The sequence below is a fragment of the Mustelus asterias genome, chromosome 1 (genome assembly GCF_964213995.1).
Source record: "Mustelus asterias chromosome 1, sMusAst1.hap1.1, whole genome shotgun sequence".
In the NCBI taxonomy this organism is placed as follows: Eukaryota; Metazoa; Chordata; class Chondrichthyes; order Carcharhiniformes; family Triakidae; genus Mustelus; species Mustelus asterias.
Genome location: NC_135801.1, coordinates 192521374 through 192542136, shown reverse-complemented (window position 1 = coordinate 192542136; position 20763 = coordinate 192521374). Strand labels below are relative to the sequence as shown.

General features: G+C 45.5%; 1 protein-coding gene across 1 annotated transcript in view; it reads right to left on the bottom strand.

Moving 5' to 3' along the window:
• The window catches only part of m1ap (meiosis 1 associated protein), a 90183-nt gene extending 69935 nt beyond the window's left edge, over positions 1 to 20248 (bottom strand). The window contains exons 1-4 of the mRNA XM_078199792.1: positions 20009 to 20248; positions 18716 to 18901; positions 14151 to 14340; positions 11840 to 12001 (exon numbers count right to left, since the gene is read on the bottom strand). Of these exons, the coding sequence (XP_078055918.1) occupies positions 11840 to 12001; positions 14151 to 14340; positions 18716 to 18901; positions 20009 to 20248 (778 nt within the window). The remainder of the gene's footprint in view (positions 1 to 11839; positions 12002 to 14150; positions 14341 to 18715; positions 18902 to 20008) is intronic.
• Positions 20249 to 20763: the final 515 nt, after the last annotated feature.

Genomic DNA, 20763 nt, shown 5'->3' with positions numbered 1-20763 from the left:
GCTGGAATTGATTCGTGCCATGATTAACCTTTCGAAGCACTTCATAATGATGGATGTCAAAGCCACTGGCCGACAGTCATTAAGGCTGTTTGGTTTTTCTTAGGTACCGAGATGATGGTCACCTTCTTGAAGCAGATAGGGACCTCAGGTTGTTGTAGAGAGGTTGAAGATGTCAGTGAATATCTCCGCAGCTGATCCGCCCAGGATCTGAGTGTACACCTGGGTACCCCATCCGGGCCAGTTGCTTTCCGTGGGTTGACCTTCAAGGAAGCTGCTCTGACATCTGCAACGGTGACCCCCAGATACAGGTTCATCCAGAGCTTCCAGGGTGGAGGGCATGCTCTCGCTGACCTCTTGCTCAAAACAGGTGTAGAATGCATTGTGCTCATTAGGGAGGGGTGCGTTGGAGCCGGCGATTTTACATGCCTTCATCTTGTAGCCTGTTATGTCCTGCAGACCTTGCCATAGTTGGCAGTGGTCAGTGTGGCTAGCCTGGGACTCTAGCTTGGTCCAGTATTGTCCTTATTGTCTTCACTCAGATAAGGGGTCCATCATTTCTGACTGAGACGAGGAGAAATTTCTACACTCAGAGAATTGTGAATCCTTGGAATTGGCCACTCTGTTGGGTTCTGGATGCTCCATCGTTGAGTACATTCAAGACTGAGATTGATCTTCCAGGGATGGGAATTAAGGCAGTTGAGGCAGAAGATGATTGTATTAAATGGCGGATCGAGGGGCTGAATGGTCCACTATTGCTCTTATCTCTTATGTTCTTATAATGAATCAAGAGGTCTGAATAGAGCCAATTACAAAGATCAAAATAAAACTTAATTGAAATCAATCATATTTTCTATTCAACTTTCACACTCAGCTGCAGGGATCCCATTGTTTCACTACAGGAGCCAAGAACAGGATTAGCTTCTTCTCTGTACTATATGACACTGGCTGGTTGTACTATTAATTATAATACTTTCAAAAGGGATATTAGAGATCTCGGGGTAATCAGCATGTGTTTACAATTATAGTCACATGAATTCATTGTACTGCCAAAAATGCTTTAAATGACTGCCAAACATTTGTGTGGTGTGGTAGCCATAGAAGGCATATATAATCAACAACAGTAGGGAGTTTGCCATGAAATTATGTACTTGGATGTTACACACACATTAACAATTGCTTATGTTTACAACAAATTGGACTTAACTAAGCATCTGACTTTGAGTGAGGCAGTTGTATGTTTTCTAGGTTTAAGCATTCTCCCAGGGGGGTCATTCTCCAGAGCTCCGCTGCAAATATGGAGTCCCTGAGCACCAACAATAAACTGGAGATACAGCCATAATAGGCCCTGAATCTGATTGTGCTTGTCAGCAGTGGGATTCATGCCAGGGATGGAATCTCTACCGCCAGTGTGATGTGGAACTGATTATTATTTTTAACTTTGTCAACTGAAGAAAACATAATCAATCTAATATAAGAAAAGTCACTGCAAACTCAAGTATAAATGATCATCATTTCAAAACTAATATTCATGAGAGCCAACTGTCATCTTTGTTCCTTTTCATCTCCCTCTTTTACAGAAGTTGGCTTATGTTGGGATATGGTTCCATGAGCTGGAGTAGCTTGCCAACTGAATTTTATTTATGTGTTAAGAGCCAAAAGGTTAACATTGATCGAGAGAGTACATCACAGCCTGGCAATAAAACTTGTCTTCAACTGACAACTACACAATTGCAATTTCTCTCGACGTTGTTTAGAAATTGTTTCCAGCTGAATATTTTCTATTCCCTTGCCCTGAAATGCAGAGGTCACTTCTAGCATCATTCGTAGAATCATAGATGATGCAGCACAGAGGAAGCCATTCTTTGGTATAGCTATCCAATTAATCTCACTTCCCTGCTCTTTCCTTATGACCCTGTAAATTATTTCACTTGAACTATTTATCCAATTATTTCCTGAATTTTGCTATTGAATCTGCTTCCATTGTGTCTGCTTTCCTATGTTGTCTCGGTTTTCTCTGGCCCTCCTGCGACTGGAAAAAGTTTCTCTTTATTTATTCTATCAAAACCTTTCATGATTTTGCACATCTCTATGAAATCTCCTCTTCACCTCCTCTTTCCTAAGGAAAACAACCCAATTTCTCCAGTCTCTCACTTTACTGGAGCTCCCTGTTACTGTTCTAATAAATCTATTTGAGCCCGAACTGGCATTGAGCCAGTGGATCCCGATACACAGACTCATCCGCGACCGTGTTGCCAGGAACATCATCCACTTACCGGCCTTCGACCGGTCCACGCTGGAGCGTGGTCTGGAAATCCACCGACCGACGAAGCCAAAACACAGCCCAACAACGACCCGGAACACCTGACTGCGCAGACCCAACGCAGGAATTGCAAGCAAGGCAACAAATCCTCCATCCAGACTAGAATGAAGAACCTCATTGGACACAACCATACCCTTAACACTGCAAACCACTCTCACCAATTCCCAGGCTCGAAAAGAAGCAGACACTCCAGGAAGCGTGGAAAACGTGCAGGCCTGCAGGTGAGAGTGAAGCAACGTGGTCCCAAGGCCCCCTTCCCCAGCTTACTGCTTGCAAATATCCAGTCTCTGGAAAAAAAGTTGGATGAACTTAGAGCCAGACTCACTTTCCAAAGAGAACTGAGAGTCTGCTGTCTACTCTGTTTCACGGAGACATGGCTCACTCCTGCTTCACGGGACAGTGCCCTACAACCAGAGGGCTTCTCAATCCATCGAATGGACCACACAGCGGCCTCAGGCAAGGCTAGGGGAGGTGGGGTCTGCTTCCTAATCAACACCTCATGGTGCCTAGACGTAGCAACACTGGCAACTTTCTGCTCCCCAGACCTAGAATACCTGACGCTAAAATGCCGCCCCTACTACCTTCCGCGGGAGTTCACCTCCGTTATCCTGATGGCAGTTTACATCCCACCCCATGCAGACGTGAAGATCGCGCTGGACAAAATATACACCACTACGAATAGCCTTGAGACGAAACATCCCGAGGCCTTGTTCATTGTGGCCGGGGACTTCAATCAGGCCAAGCTCAAGAGCATACTACCAAGTTACCACCAACACGTCTCCTGTTCCACCAGAGGCCCAAACATCCTAGACCACTGCTACACAAATATCAAATATGCCTACCGCTCTATCGCCCGCCCACACTTTGGCAAATCAGACCACAAGGCTGTGCTCCTGCTCCCAGCTTACAAGCAAAAACTGAAGCGGGAGAATCCATCAAAGAGTCGTGCAATGTTGGTCTGAGGAATCAGATGATCTCCTACGAAGCTGCTTGGAGTCAGTGAACTGGTCAGTATTTAAAAACTCTGCAACCAGCCTGAACGAGTACACCACTACAGTAACTGACTTCATTAGTGTGTAGAAGACTGTGTGCCAAAGAAGCAAATCTGTGTGTTCCTCAATCGGAAACCATGGATGAACAGGGATATCCACTGCTTGCTGAAGTCCAGGTCTGAGGCGTTCAAGTCGGGCGACACCGAGCTATACAAGAAAGCCAGATACGATCTAAGGAGATCCATCAAAAGATGCCAAATGGCAAACAATACCGGACCAAACTAGAGTCCCAGGCTAGGCACATTGACCTCCGTCGACTATGGCAAGGTCTGCAAGACATAACAGGCTACAAGATGAAAGCTCCATCACACCCTCCCTGATGAGCTCAATGCATTCTACACCTGTTTTGAGCAAGAGGTCAGCGAGAGCATGCCCTCCACCCTGGAAGAATTTGTATCTGGGGTCACCAGTGCAGATGTCAGAGCAGCTTTCTTGAAGGTCAACCCACGGAAAGCAACTGGCCCGGATTGGGTACCTGGGCGTGCACTCAGATCCTGCGCAGATCAGCTGGCGGGGGTATTCACAGACATCTTCAACCTCTCTTTACAACAATCTGAGGGCCCTATCTGCTTCAAGAAGACGAACCATCATCCTGGTACCTAAGAAAAACCAAGCAGCGTGCCTTACTGACTATCGGCCAGTGGCTCTGACATCCATCATTATGAAGTGCTTCGAAAGGTTAATCATGGCACGAATCAATTCCAGCCTCCCGGACTACCTGGATCCACTACAGTTTGCCTATCGCCACAACAGGTCCACAGCAGACGCCATTTCCCTGGCCCTGCATCAACCCTGGAACACCTAGATAACAAAGACACCTATGTCAGACTCCTATTTATTGACTACAGCACAGCCTTCAACACTATTATTTCCACGAAACTCATCTCCAAACTCCATGGCCTGGGCCTTGGCACCTCCCTCTGCGACCAAAGATGTGCGGGTTAGGTTGATTGGCCAGGTTAAAAAAAAAATTGCCTCTTAGAGTCCTGGGATGCGTAGGTTACAGGGATTAGTGGGTAAGATATGTGGGGGTGGGGCCTGGGTGGGATTGTGGTCGGTGCAGACTCGATGGGCCGAATGGCCTCCTTCTGCACTGTAGGGTTTCTATGATTTCTATGACTGGATCCTGAACTTCCTAACACACAGACTACAATCAGTAAGGATAGGCAACAATACCTCCTCCATGATCATCGTCAACACCAGTGTCCCACAAGGCTGTGTTCTCAGCCCCCTACTATACTCCTTATACACCTATGACTGTGTGGCCAAATTCCCCTCCAATTCGATTTTCAAGTTTGCTGACGACACCACCATAGTTGGTCGGATCTCAAACAATGACGAGACAGAGTACAGGAATGAGATAGAGAATCTGGTGTACGGGTGCGGCAACAATAATCTCTCCCTCAATGTCAACACAACAAAGGAGATTGTCATCGACTTCAGGAAGCGTAAAGGAGAACATGCCCCTGTCTACATCAATGGGGAATGAAGTAGAAAGGGTCGAGAGCTTCACGTTTTTAGGTGTCCAGGTCACTAACAACCTGTCCTGGTCCCCCCATGCTGACACTATAGTTAAGAAAGCCCACCAACGCCTCTATTTTCTCAGAAGACTACGACTCTCACCAACTTTTACAGATGCACCATAGAAAGCATTCTTTCTGGTTGTATCACAGCTTGGGGGCGGCATGGTAGCACAGTGGTTAGCACTGCTGCCTCACAGCTCCAGGGTCCCGGGTTTGATTCCTGGCTCGGCTCACTGTCTGTGTGGAGTTTGCACATTCTCCCCGTGTCTGTGTGGGTTTCCTCCGGGTGCTCCGGTTTCCTCCCACAGTCCAAAGATGTGCGGGTTAGGTAGATTGGCCAGGTTAAAAATTGCCCCTTAGACTCCTGAGATGCGTAGGTTAGAGGGATTAGCGGGTAAATATGTGGGGATAGGGCCTGGGTGGGATTGTGGTCGGTGCAGACTCGATGGGCCGAATGGCCTCCTTCTGTACTGTAGGGTTTCTATGATTCTATGGTATGGCTCCTGCTCTGCCCAAGACCGCAAGGAACTACAAAAGGTCGTGAATGTAGAAATCATAGAAACCCTACAGTGCAGAAAGAGGCCATTCGGCCCATCGAGTCTGCACCGACCACAATCCCACCCAGGCCCAACCCCATATCCCCACATATTTACCCGCTAATCCCTCTAACCTACGCATCCTGGGACACTAAGGGGCAATTTAGCATGGCCAATTAACCTAACCCGCACATCTTTGGACTATGGGAGGAAACCGGAGCACCCGGAGGAAACCCACGCAGACACAGGAAGAATGTGCAAACTCCACACAGACAGTGACCCAAGCCGGGAATCGAACCCAGGTCCCTGGAGCTGTGAAGCAGCAGTGCTAACCACTGTGCTACCGTGCCGCCCCAATGTAGCCCAATCCATCAGGCAAACCAGCCTTCCATCCATTGACTCTGTCTACACTTCCCGCTGCCTCGGCAAAGCAGCTAGCATAATTAAGGACCCCACGCACCCTGGACATTCTCTCTTCCACCTTCTTCCTTCGGGACAAAGATACAAAAGTCTGAGGTCACGTACCAACCGACTCAAGAACAGCTTCTTCCCTGCTGCTGTCAGACTTTTGAATGGACTTATCTTGCATTAAGTTGATCTTTTGATGCATTTTGGAAGAAATAATGTAGGGAGGAGTTATACAATAAATGGCAGAGTCATCAGGAGTATAGAAACACAGTGGGACCTAGGTGTGCAAGTCCACAAATCCTTGAAGGTGGCAACACAGGTGGAGAAGGTGGTGAAGAAGGCATATGGTATGCTTGCCTTTATAGGACGGGGTATAGAGTATAAAAGCTGGAGTCTGATGATGCAGCTGTATAGAACGCTGGTTAGGCCACATTTGGAGTACTGCGTCCAGTTCTGGTCGCCGCACTACCAGAAGGATGTGGAGGCATTGGAGAGAGTGCAGAGAAGGTTTACCAGGATGTTGCCTGGTATGGAGGGTCTTAGCTATGAGGAGAGATTGGGTAGACTGGGGTTGTTCTCCTTGGAAAGACGGAGAATGAGGGGAGATCTAATAGAGGTGTACAAGATTATGAAGGGTATAGATAGGGTGAACAGTGGGAAGCTTTTTCCCAGGTCGGAGGTGACGATCACGAGGGGTCACGGGCTCAAGCTGAGAGGGGCGAAGTATAACTCGGATATCAGAGGGACGTTTTTTACACAGAGGGTGGTGGGGGCCTGGAATGCGCTGCCAAGTAGGGTGGTGGAGGCAGGCACGCTGACATCGTTTAAGACTTACCTGAATAGTCACATGAGCAGCCTGGGAATGGAGGGATACAAACGATTGGTCCAGTTGGACCAAGGAGCGGCACAGGCTTGGAGGGCCGAAGGGCCTGTTTCCTGTGCTGTACTGTTCTTTGTTCTTTCTCTACACCCTAGCTATGACTTTAACACTACATTCTGCACTCTCTCGTTTCCTTCTCTATGAACGGTATGATTTGTCTGTATAGTGCCCAAGAAACAATACTTTTCACTGTCTGTTAATACATGTGACAATAATAAATCAAATCAAATCAAATCAAAGTTTCCTTAGCCTTGATATTCCTTCGTTGTCCAGAATGAATACAAGAGGTTGTTGTGTTATTTTAATGATATAATACCTCATATGTATTCAATGTGCGAGACACAAGCACCAATCTTTGCTATGGGATTGGGTAAACACGTTGTGGGTTCATTTATTTAGACTAGACATGTGATAACAGTTATGAATAGTTTGAAGCTATCAGAGCTCTGTGTGTGTGTGTGTATGCTCTGCTCAAAGCAAAAGTGAAACTATGAGGTCATTTTCCAGCGTCGCCACGCCTGGCGCAGATTGCGCTAATCCAGGTAAATTGCGTGTGAGCCTAAAAATGGGCTCTGTGCCTGCCGCCAAACTGCTTGCCAGTCCCAGTCCCTTTCTACTGGCGCAAACTGGATCTCGCCCAGAAAGGGCGTGACGCCAATTAGCATATTTAAAATAGCATTTAACTATATTTAGCCTGTTTAACGGCGGATTCTCCCAGCTCCCAAGGGTCTTCCGAGCCTTAGTAGTGAGAATCATTACTGGTCTCCACTAGCAGAGACCAGGCTTGATGGCTGCGCCTATGGGCTTAGAGGCCATTGAAGCCCCTGGGTAGTCAGGGACAGGGCAGGGCAGTGCCCACCAAGCAGTGCCCACCTGGCACACTGGTAATGACAGTTGGGCACTGCCAATGTGTCAGGGCGGTGCCAAGGGGGTAGGTCCTGAGTGGGAGTGGAGCCTGAGTGGGGGGGCTATGCAGAGAGGGCTATGACGAGGTGCAAGAAGGGGTGGGGCATAAAGGGAGGGCAGGAAGGAGTGGGGCATGAGGGGGGGGGCATGTCGGGGCCCAGGAAGGGGGTCCCATTGGGAGGACCCCGATGCTAACAATCCATGTGAGAGAGGGAAACATGCCACAGATGAGGGAGGGGTCCCTATGTCCATGGGGGAAGGGAGGGGGTCTTCCAGTGCACTGTAAAATCAGGGCAGCCTTTTAAAACGGCATCCAAGAGCTTTGCAGCCAGGCTCACCAGCGTGTTTAGGCCCCACCCCTCCCAGAACTGGCGCACAGCTCACCACTCTCCCAAAAAATGACTAAGTGTGGGACAATTGCGGTGTGGTCCGGCCCGCACCAGACATACTGGCACGGGTCACTCTGGTTTTCTCACCATTGTGACACTTAGTCAATTTTTGGGAAAATTCTGCCCTAACGGTGGGATTTTGTGGTCCCGCCCACCAACAGGATTGTCTGGTTCCATCAAAAGTCAATGGACTTCTGGCTGGGCTGCCAAACCTTTGTGGCGGATCCCCCCACGACGGGGTTGGAAAATGTCACAGGACATATTTTCCTTCCCATGATATCATGCTGATATCCCTTAAAGACATTGTACAACAGGGGTGGGATCTCAGAGACAGCTTTAGATGCAGAGAAATTTTCATCATAGTGCGTTGGGTTAGCCACTCGGTTTGTTCTCACCTCCAGGTGAATTTGTGGTTTGAAACTGACCACCTGGCACCAGAATCCGAACAGTACCTATTGGGCACCAGGTTGCAGCTGGTGTCAATGAAGCCATCTTTATTTATTCTCTTCCCATCCACCCATCTTGGAGCCGCTATTGCCACAAGAATCGCTTTTTTAAAAAGTTTATTTATTAGTCACAAGTAGGCTTACATTAACACTGCAATGAAGTTACTGTGAAAATCCCCCACTCGCCACACTCTGGCGCCTGTTCAGGTTACACTGAGGGAGAATCTAGCATTGCCAATGCACCTAACCAGCACATCCTTTGGACCATAGGAGGAAACTGGAGGACCCGGAGGAAACCTGGAGGAGAACACGCGAACTCCACACAGACAGTGACCCAAGCCGGGAATCGAACCCGGGTCCCTGGCGCTGTGAGGCAGCAGTGCTAACCGCTGCACTATCACTGTTTACATCAATGGGGACGAAGTACAAATGGTTGAGAGCTTCAAGTTTTTAGGTGTCCAGATCACCAACAACCTGTTCTGGTCCCCCCATGCTGACACTATATTTGAGAAAGCCCACCAATGCCTCTACTTTCTCGGGAGACCAAGGAAATTTGGCATGTCCGCTACAACTCTCATCAACTTCTACAGATGCACCATAGAAAGTATTCTTTCTTGTTGTATCACAGCTTGGTATGTCTCCTGCTCTATCCAAGACTGCAAGAAACTACAAGGGTCGTGAATGAAGCGCAGTCCATCATGCAAACCAGCCTCCCATCCATTGACACTGTCTACACTTCCCCTGCCTCGGAAAAGCAGTCAACATAATTAAGGACCCCACGTACCCCGGACATATTCTCTTCCACCTTCTTCTGTCGGGAAAAAGTTACAAAAGTCTGAGATCATGTACCAACCGATTCAAGAACAGCTTCTTCCCTGCTGCCATCAGACTTTTGAATGGACCTACCTTGCATTAAGTTGATCTTTCTCTACAACCTAGCTATGACTGCAACACTACACTCTGCATTCTTTCCTTTCCTTCCCTGTGTACGGTATGCTTTGTCTGTATAGGATGCAGGAAACAATACCCTTCACTGTATATTAATACATGTGACAATAATAAATCAAATCAAAAATCACCTTGCCACTCCATAGTCCATCTTGTGGAGGGTTCCCCCTTTCAATAATGATGGCCTGGCAGATGTCACCACCAATCATTTGAAACATTTCACACATCTTCATTCTGGAGGCACCCCTCACATTCTCCTGCCCGTAGTAGCAGTGGCCACCTCTCCTGAGGGCCTCACACTGGGATAGCAGGGAGCCTGCTCTCTCTACCGTCTTTAGTTAATTGGACAGTGCACCCAGAGGTGTCCTATTACTTTGCCATCTCCAGTGCACATCACCAGTGAGATTGAAATCCACTTTTGATTCTTCAAAGGCAGTAAAATTATGCCCAATATGCCAATTGAGTCCTAACCAGTACTTTTCAAGGTTTAGTATTATAAAGAACAAAGAACAACACAGCACAGGAACAGGCCCTTCGGCCCTCCAAGCCCGTGCCGCTCCCTGGTCCAAACTAGACCATTCTTTTGTATCCCTCCATTCCCACTCCGTTCATGTGGCTGTCTAGATAAGTCTTAAACGTTCCCAGTGTGTCCGCCTCCACCACCTTGCCTGGCAGCGCATTCCAGGCCCCCACCACCCTCTGTGTAAAATATGTCCTTCTGATATCCGTGTTAAACCTCCCCCCCCCTTCACCTTGAACCTATGACCCCTCGTGAACGTCACCACCGACCTGGGGAAAAGCTTCCCACCGTTCACCCTATCTATGCCTTTCATAATTTTGTACACCTCTATTAAGTCTCCCCTCATCCCGTCTTTCCAGGGAGAACAACCCCAGTTTACCCAATCTCTCCTCATAACTAAGCCCCTCCATACCAGGCAACATCCTGGTAAACCTCCTCTGCACTCTCTCCAAAGCCTCCACGTCCTTCTGGTAGTGCGGCGACCAGAACTGGACACAGTATTCCAAATTACCTCCTTGCTTTTACATTCTTCCTCTCTACATCAATGGGGATGAAAGAATCACGATATGCTTTTCAACTAGTCCTTCCACCTCAAAGTTCTGTGCACGTACATCCCCAGGTCTCTCTGTCCTTGCACCTCGGTTTATGTTCATCTCTAAACTATTCTCATAATCTCTTTTTGCCCTGTTCTAGATCTCCTCCATTCTTTCTTTATTCAGCTGTATTGTATTATGAACCTTATGATTGTCATCAGCTTTTTCTGTTTCATTTAACCTCTGTACCTTTATTGAACTCTATCGTGGGATGCCCTTCCTTTCTCCCTCACAGGAATATGTCTTCACTTTACTCGAACAATCTCTTCTTTGAAGGCTTCCTATTGTTCAATTATTTTTTCACCTACCAATTTTTGATCCCCATCTGTCTGGGCTAGATATCTTTTCAATTCACTAAATTTAACCCTCCTCAAGTTAAGTATTTTTATGCTTGATTGTGCACTGCCCTTTCCCACAGCTATTCTCAATCCGATAAATTTTTTAACCTTATGTTCATCTAACTGGGTGGCACGGTGGTACAGTGGTTAGCACTGCTGCCTCACAGCGTCAGGGATCTGGGTTCGATTCCCGGTTTGGGTCACTTCTGTGTGGGGTCTGCACATTCTCCCTGTGTCTGCGTGGGTTTCCTCCGGGTGCTCTGGTTTCCTCCCACGGTCCAAAGATGTGCGGGTTAAGTTGATTGGCCATGCTAAATTGACCCTAGTTTTGGAGGGATTAGCAGGGTAAATATGTGGGGTTAAGGGGCTAGAGTGGGATTGTTGCCATTGCAGGCTCGATGGGCCGGCTTGATGGACCAAATGGCCTCCTTCCATTCTCTATGATACTAACTCAAGTGCAATCTAGGGATTGAATCATGGCTCTATAGCCTGCTATGGTCCAGTCACACACTGTCATTGAAATCATAGAAACCCTACAGTGCAGAAACAGGCCATTCGGCCCATCAAGTCTGCACCGACCACAATCCCACCCAGGCCCTACTCCCATATCCCTACACATTTACCCGCTAATCCCTCTAACCTACGCATCTCAGGACACTAAGGGGCAATTTTACCATGGCCAATCAACCTAACCCGCACATCTTTGGACTGTGGGAGGAAACCGGAGAACCCGGAGGAAACCCACGCAGACACGAGAAGAATGTGCAAACTCCACACAGACAGTGACCCAAGCTGGGAATCGAACCCAGGTCCCTGGAGCTGTGAAGCAGCAGTGCTAAGCACTGTGCTACCGTGCCGCCCATTGTCCTTGCCAACTGTACCATGACTTGAACTATGAACTGCTTCACAATAGAGAGAAAACACTTAAAGGAAGTTTTAATCAGCCTATTTTCCTGATTATCACCCATAGCACTGATTACTTCTTCCTGTAGAGCTGGGAAGATGTACTGCTGGAAGCAGCAAATGGAGGTGCTCCTTATCCGTTCCATGATTGTGTAACCAACTCTTGAAGAAACTATCTAGGCTGATTGTGTCATTCTCAACTGTTTGCAGATCGATATCTGTACCCAGGATGGAGCATTCTGCACAGCAAAAAAAAAGGCATCCATTAAATAAGTAACTGTAGCAACTGCAGTGAGAATCACTTTTCAATAAATATCTAAAACACAGCTTTGGTCTCCTTACTTGAGAAAGGATATCCTGGCACTGGAGGGGGTGCAGAGGAGAGTCACTAAGTTGATTCCGGAGTTGAGAGAATTAGCTTATGAGGAGAGACTGAGTAGACTGGGGCTATTTTCATTGGAAGGGAAGATCTTAAAGAAATATATAAGATTATGAAGGGAATAGATTAGAAGGTTGTTTCCACTGGCAGGTGAAACTAGAATTAAGGGGCATGGCCTCAAAATAAGGGAGAGCAGATTTAGGACTGAGTTGAGGAGAACTTCTTCACCCAACAGGGTTGTGAATCTGTGGAATTCCCTGCCCAGTGAAGCAGTTGAGGCGACCTCATTGAATGTTTTTAAGGCAAGGATAGATACATTTTTGAACAGTAAAGGAATTAAGGGTTAAGGTGAGCGGGCGGGTAAGTGGAGCTGAGTCCACAAAATGATCAGTCGTGATCTTATTGAATGGCGGAGCAGGCTCGGGGGGCCAGGTGGCCTACTCCTGCTCCTAGTTCTTATGTTCTTATAACATCATTTACTAACAGTTAGCAAGCAAATATTTTCTTGGTGACATTGGGTGATCCACAATCCAGTCATGGTAGTGAAGATTAATTTCACCATTCTCTCCATCAGGTGACCTTGAGGATGCATCGTTAAGTCTGGTAAACGTTTGAATCAGCTAATGGACTTCTATGAATGGTCCAACCTGCACAAACAATGCAATCATTGTCACTGGGACTGAGGGCAGCAAGCAGTATGCGGTTGGAAAATTATCTTGTAAATGAAAAGCAGATAGCGTATCTTGCATCCTGTGTGCATGGTTATCTTTGGCAGCAAAGACAATGTAAGAAACACCTCTGTGGTGTAAACTACTGTTCAAATTGAGAAACAATCTCCCAGATAGAGAGTTGGAGAAAACTTTGAATCATTCAGAAACAATTAGGAGAGATTAACATTTTTCTAGATGAATGAATTAACGTGGATCAAATTGCTTTCCTTATCCATAATTAATTTGTAATTTTGTTTGTAGACTTCCCTGAAATAATACAAACCAATCTCTGATGCAAGACATTATGGCTTGGATTTTCTCCAAATTGGGATGACTTGGGAGCCCTTTAAAAATGGTGGGTGGGTCCTGTTCCCAGAATTCCCGACCCTATTCCTGGGCTGTGCGATTTTTCAGTGTGCCTTTAAAGGGTGTAAGCTTCCTGTCAGAAGCCTGCATCCAACACTCCTGACCTAGCTGGTTCCATTGCAAAGACAGGTATCACCTACTGCTCCGTAACTTTCAAGGGGTGGTGCCAGATTTTTAAAGAGTTGGGGTTCACGGTCTCTTAGATTAGTTGTGAACCCGAATGTGCACAAGGAGACCTTTCAAAAGGTAGGTTTAAAAACATATGAAATGAGGCTTGGCTGAGAGCTCAGACATCTATTAGAATAACAGAACAGCATCTTCCCCAGAGGAAACATTTTTTGATCAAAAGTTCAGACTCTGTTCACTGCAGTTATTTGTTGAAATAATTCAAGTGGTTTTAAGTGCTTGTGGTTTGTGATTTTTGAAACGTAAAAGGATCTGGATGATCGACACTTTTACTAGCTGTTTTTCACAGGAGTCAATGGACTATATTTTTTCAAAGCTTTTTTTTTCACTTTACACTGTGGTTTATTGGTTCTGGAAGGTTTACAGTGGATCAATGGGAATGGAAGTGCCAGAACCTGGCATCGGGGGCATAAAGGAACCTAGGGATTGGGTGGAAGGGCAGAGCATAGCATAGGGGCATGAGGGGTCTGAAGGAATGGGTGGAAAGGCAGAAATGGCATAGCAGGCATAAGGAGTGTGCGAAAGGGCAGAGCCTGATATAGAACATGAGGGAACATGGAGCTGGGTCGTGGGCATGAGGTGGCATGGATGGGCATGGGGAGTGTTTTGAAGAGGGCGTGCGGGGTCAGAGCTGGAGGGCCTTTCTGTTTATTTTTTCATGGGGACAAAGTCCTCTAATTTAACAATTTGCTCAGCATAAAAAACAACTATAAACAAGAATGCATCACTTGAGATAAAGATACAGACCATCAAAGTTATTTTCTTCACTAGGTAAATCTGACTGTGTGTTCCATGTCATGTCCATCAAATCCACTGGGTTACATCTAGAGATATGCAGCACCTGCAATCTCCTGACACTGACTAAATCTGTTTCACTGAGCCCTGACTCTAGCTGCTTCACCACTTGTTTCCCAGGCTGGCTGGTGAGTACGGTAATCTGAAAACATAGAAATAAACAAAGGTTATTAAAGTTCAATATTTAATTCATTAATATTTGCTCCTGCAGTGTGTTTTCTGGAACTGCATTTAATCATCACCTTCAATTACTTGGTTTAGAAACATAGAAACTCTACAGTGCAGAAGGAGGCCATTCGGCCCATCGAGTCTGCACCGACCACAATCCCACCCAGGCCCTACCCCCACATATTTTACCCGCTAATCCCTCTAACCTACACATCCCAGGACTCTAAGGGGCAATTTTTAACCTGGCCAATCAACCTATCCCGCACATCTTTGGACTGTGGGAGGAAACCGGAGCACCCGGAGGAAACCCACGCAGACACGAGGAGAATGTGCAAACTCCACACAAACAGTGACCCGAGCCGGGAATCGAACTCAGGACCCTGGAGCTGTGAAGCAGCAGTGCTAACCACTGTGCTACCGTGCCATCCCTCCTTAAATATTCTCATCACCTTCCGAAGACACTGAGTCTCGCTGGGATGCAATTCCATGGGTGCTGGCCATGCCCCAGAACCCAACTGATCATCTTTCATGTTTAGAGGTTTGAAGACAGAGAACATCATCAAATCATTCCAATATCACAGATGAGGCCAATCTTGTTATCACCCAACATTCAATCATGCAAACGTTGCTGCAGGAGTGACACATCTGGCTGATTCACTCCACTTTGTTAGGTCAAATGCAGTGTGGCTGTTAAAATGCCCAACAATTTCATTGGTTATTAAGGGCTCACCCAGCACAAACCAAGGGTCTGTTCTCTCCACAATGCTGGCAAATGCCGCTGTGTGTTCTTCTGTTTTTGTATCTACTTTGAGTCTCAGATTTATATGCCCCAGGTGCTGCCTTTAACTTAGCAGACTGCCAAGGCAACTTAAATTACTAGATTCAATTGGGTCCAAAATTGACTTAGTGGCTGGAAGGAAAGAAACACAGAACATAAAAGCAGGAGTAGGCCATTCGGCCCTTCAAACAATGTGGAATGGTTGACAGATGTTTTTGAGACTGGAAGGTTGATACCAATAGGGATCTGCCAGGCTCCATATTCAAGTCCCTCGCTTTTTGTAGCCATGTAGTTGGCCATGCAGTTGATAGTGAGGAGGGAAGCCTTGGGCTGCAGGGAGATATAAATGGTGTGGTCAGTTGGGCAGAAAAGTGAAAAATGAAGTTCAATCTGGAGAAATGTGAGCTAATATCTTTTTGGAGCAGCAACAAGGGACTATATAATAAATGGTAGGATACTGAGTAGTGTGAAGGAACAGACCTTGGATTGTACATCCAGAGATCCTTAAAGGTAGCAGGACATAGAGTCACAGAGTCATAGAGGTTTACAGCATGGAAACAGGCCCTTCGGCCCAACTTGTCCACGCCGCCCTTTTTTTAAAAACCCCCTAAGCTAATCCCAATTGCCCGCATTTGGCCCATATCCCTCCATACCCATCGTACCCATGTAACTATCTAAATGCTCTTTAAAAGATAAAACTGTACCCACCTCTACTACTACCTCTGGCAGCTTGTTCCAGACACTCACCACCCTCTGCGTGAAAAAATTGCCCCTCTGGACACTTTTGTATCTCTCCCCTCTCACCTTAAACCTATGCTCTCTAGTTTTAGACTCCCCTGCCTTTGAGAAAAGATATTGACTATCTACCTTGTCTATGCCCCTCATTATTTTATAGACCTCTATAAGGTCACCCCTTAGCCTCCTACACTCCAGAGAGAAAAGTCCCAGTCTATTCAGCCTCTCCTTATAACTCAATCCATCAAGTTCCGGTAGCATCTCAGTAAGTCTTTTCTGCACTCTTTCTAATTTAATAATATTCTTTCTACAATAGTGTGACCAGAATTGCACACAGTATTCCAAGTGTGGCCTTACCAATGTCTTGTACAACTTCAACAAGACGTCCCAACTCCTGTATTCAATGTTCTGACCGATGAAACCGAGCATGCCGAATGCCTTCTTCACCACTGTCCACCTGTGACTCCACTTTCAAGGAGCTATGAACATGTACCCCTAGAACTCTTTGTTCTATAACTCTCCCCAACGCCCTACCATTAACTGAGTAAGTCCTGCCCTGGTTCAATCTACCAAAATGCATCACCTCGCATTTGTCTAAATTAAACTCCATCTGCCATTCATCAGCCCACTGGCTCAATTGATCAAGATCCCATTGCAATTGGAGATAACTTTCTTCGCTGTCCACTATGTCACCAATCTTGGTGTCATCTGTAAACTTACTAACCATGCCCCCTATATTCTCATCCAAATCATTAATATAAATGACAAATAACACTGATCCCTGAGGCACACCGCTGGTCACAGGCCTCCAGTTTGAAAAACAACTCTACAACCACCCTCTGGCTTCTGTCAAGAAGCCAATTTTGTATCCATTTAGATACCTCATCCTGGATCCCGTGAGATTTAACCTTATGCTACAACCTACCATGCGGTATCTTGTCAAAGGTCTTGCTAAAGTCCATGTAGACAACATCAACTGCACTGCCCTCATCTACCTTCTCGGTTACCCCTTCAAAAAACTCAATTAAATTTGTGAAACATGATTTTCCACTCACAAAGCCATGCTGACTGTCCCTAATCAGTCCTTGCATCTCTAAATGCCTGTAGATCCTGTCTCTCAAAATACCTTCCAACAATTTACTATGTCGATAAGGTGGTTAAGAAGACAAATACCATGTTTTCTGTTATTAGCTGATGCATAAAATATAAAAGCACAGAGGTTATACATCAGTTCAAACATAACTTGAGTACTGTGTACAGTTCTGGGCACTACATTACAGGAAAGATGTGATCGCAGTGGAGAGGGTGCAGAAGTTCTTTCTGGTTGTATCACAGCTTGGTTTGGTTGCTGCTCTGCCCAAGACTGCAAGAAACTACAAAAGATTGTGAATGTAGCCCAATCGATCACGCAAACCAACCTCCCATCCATTGGCTCTGTCTACACTACCCGCTGCCTCGGCAAAGCAGCCAGCATAATTAAGGACCCCATGTACATTCTCTCTTCCACCTTCTTCGTCAGGAAAAAGGTACAAAAGTCTGAGGTCACGTACCAACCGACTCAAAAACAGCTTCTTCCCTGCTGCTGTCAGACTTTTGAATGGATGTGCCTCGCATTAAATTGCTTTCTTTACACCCGAGTATGACTGTAACACTACATTCTGCACTCTCACGTTTCCTTGTCTATGAATGGTATGCTTTGTACAGCGTGCAAGAAGCAATACTTTTCACTGTATACTAATACATGTGACAAAAGTAAATCGAATCAAATCAGAGATTTATGAGAATGGTGCCAGGACTGGGAAATTTAGCTATGAGGCAAGATTGGATAGGTTGGGGTAGTTTTCCTTGAAATCGAACCACCCAACATCAACCTAGACACTGTGTGAAGAAGAAAATATTTTCTTTTTATATTTCTGCGGTATTCTGTGAAGCAGGATTGTGGGGTCTATGAGTGTGTAAGACTAATTTAATTAAACGGAAGACAGCTGGGCTTCAGGCTTGAACCATCAAAGGGGCTAGGTGTAAAAGCAGGCATTTAAAGTGGAGGTGACCAAGTTAAGATGTGCTACAAGTAAACACAATGAGTGGATAAGGGATGTTTGTTTGTGTTCAGCCGTGAACTTTCAATGGGAATAAAAAGGTTTTACAACTTAAGGAAAGGCCATAAGTAAACTTGGTAAAAGTTATTCTCATTTGACTCAAGAGTGGGAGCAAAGAGAATATGAAAGATTTCAGAGAAAGAAGTTCAGAGCGATGCTGCAAACAATGGTTTAAAAGATAGAAGAGAAAACTGTATTTAAGGACAGGTTAGAAGCTGTGTTGAAAAGATGTCTAAAGATGTCCGGGTTAGGTGGACTGGCCATGCTAAATTGCCCCTTAGTGTCAGGGGTGCTAGCTAGGGTAAATGTATGGGGTTATGAGGAAAGGGCTTGGGTGGGATTGAGGTCGGTGCAGACTCATTGGGCCGAATGGCCTCCTTCTGCACTGTAGGTTTCTATGGATTCTACGATTGAGGGGAGAATAAGGAATCAGGAAAGGTCCCAGAATACCATTTAATAAAAGTGGAATTTGTTTTCCCAGTATTCAGTCACTGTAGATCAGTTGCTCTGATGTTATTCGCTAAATTGAATAAGTACCTCCACATTTATAAAAGTCAAAATAGTTTGACTCACTGTGATCAATCTCATGGGAGATTTTAGTGATGATAAGCACAAGTGAGGCAAATTTTAAAGTATCGACTTCCCCTTTCACAAAATATACAACTGAAATATTTATGAGATGGCAACCTGTTTTAAGACAGTAAAAATCATTTATAGCAAATGTAAGTACATTTTACCTCTACAGAGCAGCTATTAAGCGATCCTCCCACTGTCACATGCCTCATATACTGTTTAAACTGTAAGAGGCCATCCTCCACAGCGTGCTTTAAAGAGCCAGGCTTTTCACGTATACAACCCTCTTTTGGCATTGACTTCAATTCAGCAACACAGGAGTGGAGCCTGGCAAAGTTTCCTTTCACTTGCTGTAGCAGAAGAAGATGTTACACATTAAAGTATGACCCAATCATAAGTTTAAAGTTTATTTTATTATTGTCACAAGTAGGCTTACATTAGCACTGCAATGAAGTTACTGTGAAAATCCCCGAGTCACCACACTCTGGCAGTTGTTCGGGTACACTGAGGAAGAATTTAGTATGGCCAATGCACCTAACAAACACGTCTTTCGGACTGTGGGAGGAAACCGGAGCATGGGGAGGAAACCCATGCAGACATAGGGAGAATGTGCAGACTCTGCACAGAGAGTGACCCAAGCCAGGAATTGAATCCGGGTCCCTGGCGTTGTGAGGCAGCAGTGCTAACCACTGTGCCACCCACATATAACATCAAGTGACAGTCCAGGATACAAGTCTCCATGTTATCTTTGTGTATAATTTAGATTTGCTACTCTTCTTTAGATGGTTCCCCTCCTAGAGAGTAAGCAGTCTGCTAGTGGTGTTGCTCCTAAAGTTAAGAGTGGCTTGAAATGACCTGCCTTCATTGTTTACTCCATGACAAATACAAGTGGGAAACAATTCTGTTCAACAATAACCGGCAAGTTGAATTTCAAAACCTTAATTGAATACAGTGCCATATTTGCTAAATGATAAACACTGAATTATTATTACGTCTTTTTAAATTGTTCTGAGCCCCACAGATCTGCTCCTGCTATGCACTGTTTTTCTCAATAATGATCTTCATTCACCTTCACTAAAACGAAACTCATCATCCCTCAAAGAAAAAAAAGATTAAAACTAGAGAAATTTTTTTTGGAGGCAGTAAATTCTCAGTAAATTCCACTTCAAACAGTCCTTGAAAACCCAACTTTTTTCTTATGTTTGTGTATCAAAAGTACAGCCAAATTCTGTGGTTTACTTGGATTGCTCTGGCCTCCGACCAACTGGAAATAATGATTTTACATAGTGAAATATATTATCATCTGGCTAATAACCTGACACAAACTGCACCATTACTGTTAATGAGTTGGCCTTATGAACTCTAAATTCAAGCAGAGCTACAATTTCAGAATAACGACATGACAAGCAACTAAATGAAATCCAGCTGCATTGCCTGGGTTTGATACTCTTACATACCACAAAAGGAAGAAGACATTCCTGTTGGTTGTGAACCACATACAGACTGAACAGAGGCAGACGAGGCGGCCCTCCTAAACTGCAGGCCAAAGCAAAGAAATTTTCCAGGGCTTCACAGAGATTTGTACAAATCACTGACCAAAAAGGTGGTGTCACATCCACTACAAGGATGCGGGGTGGTTGCCTTGTAGCGATGGTAGAATTGGTTTTGTTACTGAAGCTGTTCCTGTTTTCCGACATTGACCTTTCTGAATTCATTGCAATGGATGTTTATAGTTCCACCAATCCTACAGCTGAAAAAACACAGTACGAGATTAGTTTCTAGATTTTGGTGCTATGTTCCAACCTTCATCAAAATTGTTTCTAATGACATTGTACAATATATGGGTGCTAATCCTCTTCGATTACCACTATCTCCCGCCGGCTTTAAAAGCTAAACAAAATCAACATTAACAAAATTGGAGAAAGGAGCTGGGCACCAACTACTACTTGTACTTAGAGCCTTTAATGCTCTAAAACATCCCAAAGCTTTTCACTGAGAGATTATCAAAGAAAAATTGATATTGAGTCATTAAAGAGATATTGGGCAGAATTTCTTGCCCTCCCCACCATCAGGATCTTCTGGTCCCGATGATGGTGAGTAGCGAATTTCCAGGCAGCAAAGGGTGCGAACCACGCAAATCCCGAGAGACACCGACGAGGCTGGAGGATCATAAGCCAATGGTGGGCTGCCAGAAAACACACCCGGATGGGGA